The sequence below is a fragment of the Cygnus atratus genome, chromosome 20 (genome assembly GCF_013377495.2).
Source record: "Cygnus atratus isolate AKBS03 ecotype Queensland, Australia chromosome 20, CAtr_DNAZoo_HiC_assembly, whole genome shotgun sequence".
In the NCBI taxonomy this organism is placed as follows: domain Eukaryota; kingdom Metazoa; phylum Chordata; class Aves; order Anseriformes; family Anatidae; genus Cygnus; species Cygnus atratus.
The window spans coordinates 4115701-4125902 of record NC_066381.1 but is presented as its reverse complement, the minus strand read 5'-3'; the positions used below and the strand labels follow the sequence as shown (position 1 = coordinate 4125902).

Sequence of the window (10202 nt, the reverse complement as noted above, 5' to 3'; positions counted from 1 at the left end):
TAAGACCTGACTTTGATGTCATTTTTTTTTCCTGAACTTTGAAATAGAGAATGCAAAAAAAAAAGAAAAAGGTCTCCAGGGCGAACAACCCAAGAGACAACATTTGGTTTGTTGCATTACAAATAAAACCACATTCATTCGTCAAGACACCCATCTACAAAGCTGACACGTGAAGCACAAGTGGAGAGCAAGGCACACATGGAGGAGCGCACGGACACCTCGCGTGAGGAACGCAGCTGCCCATGAGGCCGAGCCAGCCCTCTGCCAGGTGAGCTACCCCAGGATCCACTCTTTTCTTTATTGCTGCTCTTTTCCTCCTGTTCGGTTCGCTAGGTTGGTTGGTCAGTTTTGTTTTTTGCTTTGCAGGCCCCAGACTTGGTGATGAGGGCGGATGTGTGCTAGACAACACCGTGATGGGCACAACAGCAGCAGCACGGGAGTGAGCAGCCTGCGGCACCACATGGCTTCAGGACGTAGCTTCATCTTCACACACGTCAGGCAGCTCCGGGTCCCTGCCTCCTTCTCTGCTCCCTTGTTTTCTACACGAACAGCACAGAAACAGAGAGGTTAGAGGCATGCATCCATGCAAAAAATAAAAATAAAAATAAAAATAAAAATCAAGCTGTGTTTTTTCCAACAGGCAACCCGTGTCAGCATTAATACTAGGAGAGAATAGCAATGAACCAGCCTGGTGTGCTGGTACTGTGTAACCAGCTCAGCAATACTCCAGCTAGATGCACTGCGGTGCTGTGCGACTTTGCACTTCGCTTGCTTGGTCTCCACACCCTGAGGACAGAGCTTTACACTTCCCTGGACAGGACTGTGCCAGTTTTCAAAAAGAAAGAAACCAACAAAACCCTTCTGCCTCTGACAGCCCTGTGACAAAGCTGTCCTCGATCTCAGAGCACAGAGCATTTCCTTGCCAGGAGGCCAAGTAAAAGCCCTGTCTTCCGTGCCCGTCATCACCCTCTTCAAACAACACAGTGCCCTGGGCAGGAGCGGTCCCTTCCCGAGGCACAGCGCGGTGCTGTGCTTGCACCCAGGCTCTGCGAGCACCCTGTGCTGTCAGTGCTGACGTGGGAGGGATGCGGCACAAAGCAAGCTGACACGATGTCCACGCAGCTGTGAACGTGGCAGCAAAGATCAAGGTGTTGACGCTCTGTATTCTGCATGGGAGCTGGGGCTCATGCTGTGAGGCTGAATGTGGCTGAGACTTTACACTGCGATGTTTTTAAATGGTTTGTTGTAGCTCACATTGAAGGCTACTTTGCTATTTAACAGAGTTAATTGGATGGACTGCTAATAGAAGGGTCTATGTAACTGGTCTGAAAAATGACCTTATAAGAAGCCCTGGCTGAGGCTGGGTGGCTGGTCACACAGAACGAGTGGTTTTGGTCAGCCCAGAGCTGTCACAGGGAGAAGCGCAGGGGAGCTGCAGGGCAGCTCCACTAAACCACTAGATATTCAGCCTGAGCCCAAACTCCAAGGTTCAGTCTCAGCCTTTCCCAAATCCTTCTGTTACTGCTCCTTGTGCATGGGTCTGAGCAGTCCTGCTCAAACCCAACCGTTTCCTGCTTCTTTCACCCCTCCCTCCCAAAAGGAGGAGGAGACACCAAAGAACAACAAATAGCAATAATAAAAAAGTATACATAAGCATTAGTGTCACACACACAGAGAGCTACGGCAGTAAAATTGCTCCTACAGGAAGGAAGGATGGAGCCAAACGCTCTCAGTACTGCACAAATCACACAGGCTGAGGGGAGGACACATATTTCTACAGCACCTAGGGGAAACACAAACACTGAATTACCTTAAAGATGGATGCAAATATATAGATGTGTTTAAGAGGAATCTGTCCCTGAGAGCAAAACAATGAGACAAAGGAAGAAAGTGATCATGAAGATGATGGCAGCAGGCGAGCGAGCTTGTATTTCTGCACCTAATGAGCCCAGGAAGCAGAGTGAAACAGAGGATGGAGCAGCAGTCAAGTTCACTTGCAGCCCAAAGGAGAGATGAGGATGGGCACTGGTAGCACTGGAACAAATCTGCTCCAGCTCCTACCACTGCTGAACGCTCCTGGCTGCTGCTAGCACTCTGCTGACAGCCATCAGCGCTTACCTGGGCCATGTCGTATGGCACTGTGTGTGTCTGGGGGCTGTGTGTTACCAACACATACCGTGGGAGTGCAGTGGCTGAGAGCTCAGCGCAGGCAGAGCCACACAAGCACAGGGTCGGTCACTGGGTGGTCCTCCTGGCGGAGGGTCTTTGCCAGAGGAAAACCCCGTGCCTCAGTCCTCAGACCGCAAGAATACCTACCTGCACCGCGGGGCACAGCTCTTCCACAATGCACAGCTATCTCTTTAGAGCGAAAACTGATGTGGCTTTTGGTTGGGTTTGACTGTTCCGACAGAATCTATGCGTTACCTACCTGAAGTCTTCTGGGGACTAGAGAGCCTGACATTGAGCACCAGCCGCTGTCTTAAGTGGAGACGCCTGACAAATTTAAACACAGCCTGTGGCCGTTTTCTTGTTAAAGACGATGCTGAAAACCTGGCTGGCCTAGTGGGATCTTTGCAGTGTATTTTTGACCTGCCCTATGTCAGCAAGCCCCAGGACCTTCTCAGCACAAAGCCCCCAGGAGGCAGGTATCTCTGTGCTGCTTTGGGAGAAGCTACTCCTGGTCTGAGACCTGGACCAGCTGTCAGCCACATTTTAACCAATTTTCCCTCCTGTCTTGTTCCTACCCTATGTGGTCACGAAGGCCTTATAGGTAGTGACAACTCTCTCACTCTTTGGGGAAGCCTGGAAGCAGGATAGGCTTTTAAATAGAGCCTGATCACCCATGCAACCACGCTTCATCAATAGCAGTAGCAGCCGTTAACAGGAAAGTAAATTGGGTCTGTCAAAACACCGCAATTAATTTGATAGGTAGTAGTTGCAATAAATGAGCATAATAAAATGTAGTGAAGCCAGCGCTGACTCAATTAGGAGAAATCTGGAGCAGGCAGAAGAAATATGGCAAACACTAACAGAAACCCAGAATCAGCTTTGGACACCAAACAGCTGGCTTAACAAATACCTCCGTATTCTGCAACTGGAAAAATTAGTAAATGACAGGTATCTTCCACAGACGCTGGGTGGAACCTGGCCCTGGTCTGCAGATCTGCGAGGCTCGATGAATCCCTGTGACTTTTGGGAGATGCTGCATGACAGGCAGAGCTGGGGGTGACTCTGCCCCATCCCGGTGCTGCCTGGACACCCAGCCCCAGCTACCTGTAAAGTGAGAGCTGGCAGCACTCACACAGCCGGTAGGTGTGCAGGGGTACTCCTGTGGGAGAGGCAGATGTTGTGAAAGAAGAGTTGTTGAAAGGGGGCACCTTCGTTTTAGTTCCCTTCTGGCTATCTGGTCTATATACCCGCCATTCCAACAGGTGCCTTTTTAGCTTTTCAGTGCTATTAAACAAAGCTATGAACAACACCCAGCAGAGGACTGCATTCTCCAGGTCTGAGAAGAGCTAAAAAAGCTTCCTCTCCTGACAGTAATAATTCAAAAACTATTTCAAATCACTGATGTCTTAATCGTGTCCTCTAAAGAAACAAAGGCTGTGACAAACATGGAAGACCTCCTTCATTGCCAGGACTTCTGCCCATGCAACTTCTGCAGGAAGCATTTCCAAGAACGGAGCCTGGCACATGCTTCATGGGTAGTGCAGAGATCAGGCAGAAACTAAGGAAAATTCAACCAAGGGATCTACTGTTTGTTTCCTCCTCTCTGAATCCTGAAGAGTGAGGTGTTCAACTGGCTCCTTTTTCTTCCTATCTTCTTAAAAGTTAGATCCATTTTAAGGAACACACGCATTAGGCATCAAGCACCAAAAAGCAGATTCAGCTGTCAAAGGATTTCCTGCAAAATACATTCTCAATGTGGGCACAGATACGAGACACTTGACGTGCCAGTGAGTGGGGCTCAGACAATTTCACATGCAGCCCAATTAAATAAATTGAATGTGAAATTGGAGAGATTTTCTAATTACTTTTGATTTTTCTTACATAGAAATACAAGAAGTCATTTTCTACCTGTAACTGGAAGGAGATGCAATATTACAAGAGCTGATTTACCTCTCTAGAGACTGTCACTGGGGAGGAGAAGCTCTGCAGTGGAGGGAATTCAGAAAGCAGCTGGTTCAAACTCCTTGTGGACAAGCAGACAGCAGCATGCCCAGAGAGCAGCAATGGCTGTGATGCTGCCATTCTGACAAGGCCCACTTCTCGGGGGGTGTTCAACAAAACTAGGATGCTAAATGCAGTGATATCGAAACAACCAGGAGAATCTGCACCCTCTTCTTGGCCTTCCCTGCCTTCCTCACCAGTGTTGGATAGCAAAGACCAGGTAACATCCAGCATGGCTTTGGCATGCTGCGGCCATCCAGCTGAGTGCAGTGTTTCTGCTAAACGTATGGGTCCCAGTCAGAAACAGCAGGGCTCCAGAGAGGGTTCAGAACCTGTCCTGCTATGTGTGTGGAAATGGTGCCTGACATGCAGTAACTGCAGATCCTGTATGCTACAACAATATTATCTGTTCCTGCTAGGCCCTAGAAATGTACAGCCATCCAGACTTAAAGTGCTGTGTTTGTTAAAACAAGTTATTTGTAACATTTGCACTGATATTAGATTTTATATGAAGAGTAAGGGTGATTTAACTACAGAACAAGCCACTATGAATTAAGAACTTGATGGCATGGGGAACGACCTTAGCGTCTAGCTCGGTATGCCCCTGTGGAAGTAACACTAATCAAGAGAAATCACCGAACAATGAACATTCCCATTTAGACCCAATTCACTTTAAATCAATTTCACTAGATTCAACAAACCTATTTATATCTAATTCACCTTAATTAGGTTGAACCAGTCTAGGATTTTTCAAGGTTTGAAATAATAATCCACATTCCTTGAAAAAAACATCCCTGCTGTAGCATTTAATAACCGACACTATTTGTTGAAGAGACCCAGCCAAGGCCTTTCTTTTAAACAGAAGGGTTTGGAGATGGGTTCTCAAAGCTCCAGTTGTGCGTGAATTAGTTTAGGATGAAGTGAATTGTTACTGACAAAAACTGGCACTGATTGCATGAGACTGAGAAATTAAGTGCAGGGGTTAGCACAGCAGAGAACTGGAACATTCAGAGAACATTAGGTTTTTTTCAGAGCAGCTCTAAGCGCTTATCCTGCTGGGCAGAGGCCAGCCTGGCACGGCCGCAGACCAGTGCCTAACCTGACATGTTCTGGTAAACCAAGGGCGCTTGACACAGCAGCACAACAGGGGAAATTAGATATGGTTTTCAAAAGCCTTTTGGAACAGTCCTGTACAAGGAGACTGAAACCAAACAATGAGTAGAGACAGGGAAAGACGCTGGTTTTGTGTAAGCTGAAAGGAATTGAACTATTATCTTTAGAAAGGATACAAAAGACAAAATGGAGGCATACAGCTTGTCTTGAAGGTCAAAAAAAGATTTTAAAAAGTGATTAGACCTTGATAACGTGGCTAATCAAAATCTTCACAGCTACATTTGATCAAATGAACTTTACTTGTTCGGAGCTGACAGTGAAGTGCCCTTCTCTCTCCACACAGGAACCAGCCATAGCGTGGTGGGGTTAAGTTTTCCCAACAGCTTTCAAGCACCTCAGATGAAGATGGAAGGAAACAAGTCTCTTTTGGAAAGAGGCTCAAGTTTCCAGACCAGACAGCCTTGAAATATCAATTCAGGCATCAATTTGAAAAGAAGAAATCCTGCCTTGTTCTGAAGTAGCTGGCCTGGACAGTGGTAGGCATACAACATGTTTTTCTTCGAACTTAGTAAAAGTTTCTTCATCTCAGAGCAATGCAATGCACTGACCAGGGATGACAGTGAAGATATGGCCAGGGACCGGTGTCAAATTAGCGATAACTACGCTGGAAGGCAATGAGCCAAGGGAAATAAAGAGAGGACAAATCCCTTGTGCTGAGCTTGTAAAGGAGCTGTAAATATGGTGCTTTTCATACATGCCCCACAGCGGCAGGCAAGGTATGGGCTGGTGTTTTAACTACTGAACTGGTGTTTGGTATTAACTGCTCCTGGAGACAAAGAGCAAAGCCTTTACTGAAGTCTCCAACACCCAGCCGGGTCTTAAACCCTCACCTTGAACTGACCTGGGCCCTTAAATCCCTACACACCAGGGAGAGAGACTCAGATAGATCTGCATTGTCTAAGGTACAGTGAGGCACTTAATACACCCTCATGGGATTCTGCTGGGCATGGTGCTGGGATGATTTTGGGTGGAAAAAGATTGTTCTGGGACAATGCAGACTTGTTAACTACAGCCTTACAGATTCTACAGGATGAGAACACAAAAATAAATGTCCCGTTGCAATGTGTTCCACCATTTCACAACTGGCTATGTTAAAAAATTGTCCATGTTTCCTCAAATAAAGAAGCAATGTGAAAGTGTTCTCCACCATCTGCCCATGTGTCTCCATGGTGTCTCTGCCAGTCCAGACACCCAGACTCGGGCCCCAGACTAAAGACACACCACGTCATCTCATTTCTAGTTTATAAAACACACACTGCTCATCTGGTGCCTTTTCCATTATCCATAAAAAGGAGAGAAGAATTAAACCATCCAGTACATATCCAAACTAGACTCTAACCTTATTTTAGTTCACCAATCTCTAACTGATTTTTGATCACAGTGTTTAGGCCAAACATCTCACAGAGAACTGCATCTATAAAGAGGGTCTTTAGCCTGTTTTACTGCATTGTGTTTTAACCCTAGGGGACTTGAAGCAGAATTTATCCTCAGTATTTGATTCAGGAGTAAGTTGTGTCCTTAAATGTTAAGGGAAATATTGATAAATGGCTTCCCTTATCCTCCCCATGCACCTTTAACCTGCCTTTGTGGCAGAGCCAGGCAAGGCTCTGCATACATACATACATACATTAGCAAGTTCCCTGGAGCAGACATGGACCTCTCCTCCCGTCTGGTCTGGACCTCAAATGGATTTCCAAAGGAGCGTTTTCTTAGCATGGCCTTCACTAGGATCTTTGAGGAAGAAGAAAAGACCAGTGAGAGCAGCAGGACTGACATATCACCCCCTTGAAGTTTGTTCAAAAGAGTCTAACAACAACTTCCTTAATAATTAAACAGACATTTACCAGCATTACAGCTAGGGCATGAACCAGAGAAACCCACAGAACGGTTATTTCCAGGCAGTGTTGACATCATTCCCTTAAGCAGGGAGCTCAGACCCCTGGACACAAACTATTGCCTACAAGAGTCAAAGCAGCTGCTGCCGCCTGACATTCCTGGTGGTCCAAGCTTGGAAGGAGGCAGCACCAGAGCTCTCCTGGGCTGCCCTCCCAGGGTGAGGGTGGGCAAGTACTGCCAGCTGCCACGTGTTCCAACACAAAGGGTCTGCTGTCAGGGGGAAAGGACGGTTTTCACTGCCCCAGACAGTTACCTTCATGCCACACCACCAGAGCTGTGAAAATGGGTGCTCATTGTGCACACCTTTCTCCCTATCACAAGGAACTCCAGGTCTCCCCACAAAGGCACCTTAACCACAGGGAGCTCACCTGACCAGCCCCCCTGCTGGTTACACACAAACTGCCAGAAGAGCCTTAAGCACCCACCGATGGTGCCCAAAGCTGGCAGGTAAGTGTCAGCTCCATACTCTGTCGGTAGATGTCCTCTCCCTGCTTCTCTGGCCAGGTCACCTCCAGGTTTGGAGCCTGTATTTGGAGGCTCCAAAAGAGCTGTCTTGAATCCTCTAGATAATGAAATAAGCCACACCTGGGATGATTCTGGTGTTCTGGGATGTCTGATGCCAGACACGCTGGGTATGTGACCCTACAGCTCTTACGAGAGCTCTTATGAGGCAGGTTGAAAGCAGGATTGCTCACATGGTCAGGCCCCTGCAATATTCAAAGACCCAGAAACTTCACAGGGAGTTGAAAGGCAAAGTTTCTCATGCCAGTAGCACACGTGTACCCTCCAAAACTCCTTCACCAACTGAGAGCTTCAGCAAGGCATCATACTCTAGACTTACGCAGAGGAAGCAGTTGTGGTTTATACATACCACAGCTGGCAAACTGGGGATTGTCTTCACTGAGTTTTTCACCTCCTCCTCCGTCACCTCCACCACGGTACAGTGCTCTTCTTCCAGCGGCAGGGGCTCCTCCCCACTCTTGGTTAGCCATGGATGCACCTAAGTGGGGAGGAACACAGACAGTTCTAAGTCCTCCCTCTACAGCAGACAGTGACGATGTTGGTAAGGAGAGGGTAATGGGCACGGCACTGCTTACAGGGGCAGTTTGCCTGCTGGTTGTGCTCCATTTTCCACTTACAGTGACGCATCTCAGCTCCCTTGGAAATTGCTGCTCTGTGGTGCTGGCCAGACAGCACCCCTAAAGCACAGCAGTGTCACAACCAGTGCCACAGTGGCAGCGTCCTCTGAATCTCAAGTCTGAAATGCTTTGAAAATGGGAGCTATCCAGAACCTTTTCATCTTTCTCTCTCTCGTGTGCACACATTTCAACTAGGTCTGTGTGTGCTCGCTACCTGGGATAATCAGGACCATTTATGCATCCGCACAAAATATTTAAGTGCCTAAAATGGAGCGCTCAGATCTGGATGCTACTACAGTGCTCTCCTGCCTGCACAAGTAGAAATATGGCCACTTGGTCACCTGGACACCAGGTAAACCTCAACACACCCGCACAAAGGAGGCAGGGAAGTTTCCCACCAGCTCTCCCTGCCCCCTCCGTGCTGCCACGGAAGGGAGCCGATGGCAGGGCAGGGCCAGGCTCTCTCCTACGCAAATCCAAGGCCTGGCATTTTGCGTGTCAGGGAGAACATCCTGCGGCGTAGCTACTGGAAAGACCTGCTTCACCTCCAAGATAAGGACTTGAATTAGGACGGATTCTCACTGCCAAGTGCCATTCAAGTGAGTTGGATGCAGGTGTCCAGTGCCTTCTCCAAGGGCTTAGCAATGAGCATCTCTATGGTACTTAAATTGTGTTTTCCAAAGATCATTAACTGTGCTCATAACTACTCTCTTCAAAGGCAGAACATCACATTCAGCCTTAAGCAAAACCTATGCACTAAGCCCATATGCCCAGCCGTATGATCGATGATCCTCATATGAACAATTTGCTTGATTTATTTTGATGTTGAACAGCAATTCCAAACACAGACAGTAGAGCAGTTAGGGTATTTGTCCCTGCCTAAGTCCCTGTAGAATCTTACCATTGCCTTCTGGCTTTTGCTGTGTTTATTTTCAATGTGGACATCAGAAATTTATCAACTAGAAATGATTACATATGAGAAGCAACACGGAGCTAATGCCCAGCTACACAAAAATGTTTGCAGTCATGTTAGTATTTTATCTTACATGTAAGCAAGGTGAAAGAGAAAGAGGAGGAGGAGAAGAGTGTGAAAACAGGGGAAACGGAAAAGGGAAGAAACTTGGGGATGAGGAGGAAGATGAAGAGGAGGCTTGGAGCAGCTGCTTGAAATCATCTGATTGTTCATGGAGCCAAGACTGGAGCCCTGATGCCATGTGGCTTGGCTGTATGCTACTTCACAGCAAAGAAGCTCCTTAGGATTGGTCTGTGAATATGAAGGGAGTGTGTCATCTTGTCTGGACTGCAGCAGCTGCACGCAGGCTCTCCTGTACTCTCGGGGTTGAACCCCACCAGCCAGGGCCTTCAGTGATGGTAGCAGTTTGGCAACTGTGCCGCTGAAGGTTGGTGGCCAGCTTGTGGCCAGATGGCACAGCTACGTCACCAGGCCTGAGCCACCAAGCTGCAGGAATAACCTCTCCCAGGGGGCCTGATATGTAAACAAGGAAGGAGCCAGAAAATATTCGTCTATCAAACAATTGACCAGGTATGCAAACTGATTTTTTTCTTTAAAAGTTCCTTCCCCAGTCATCACATGATTATTTTTTTCACCTGGACTCATGTAGCACTTTAGTCCTTTTACCTTCTCCATGCTCTCCTGAAAAGCTCCCCTTCACTTCAAAGCCTCCTCTGCCACAAAACTGCTTGGCCATCGTCCTACATGGGGGAATGGCACAGAAAAGCTGCCCTCTTTCTACTGCCTCCCACAGGACAATTTCCTTGGTGGTGAACATGAGAAAAGCAGTGCTCGAGGCACTGAGCCCAGAG

The 10202-nt window shown here is 47.6% G+C and overlaps 1 protein-coding gene across 1 annotated transcript in view; it reads right to left on the bottom strand.

Moving 5' to 3' along the window:
* Positions 1–10202, bottom strand: part of CAMKK1 (calcium/calmodulin dependent protein kinase kinase 1) — a 54939-nt gene continuing 44737 nt past the window's right edge. Inside the window, exons 15-17 of the mRNA XM_035559168.1 lie at positions 8111–8239; positions 6971–7074; positions 1–539 (exon numbers count right to left, since the gene is read on the bottom strand). Coding sequence (XP_035415061.1) covers positions 467–539; positions 6971–7074; positions 8111–8239 — 306 coding nt within the window. The 3' untranslated portion in view covers positions 1–466. The remainder of the gene's footprint in view (positions 540–6970; positions 7075–8110; positions 8240–10202) is intronic.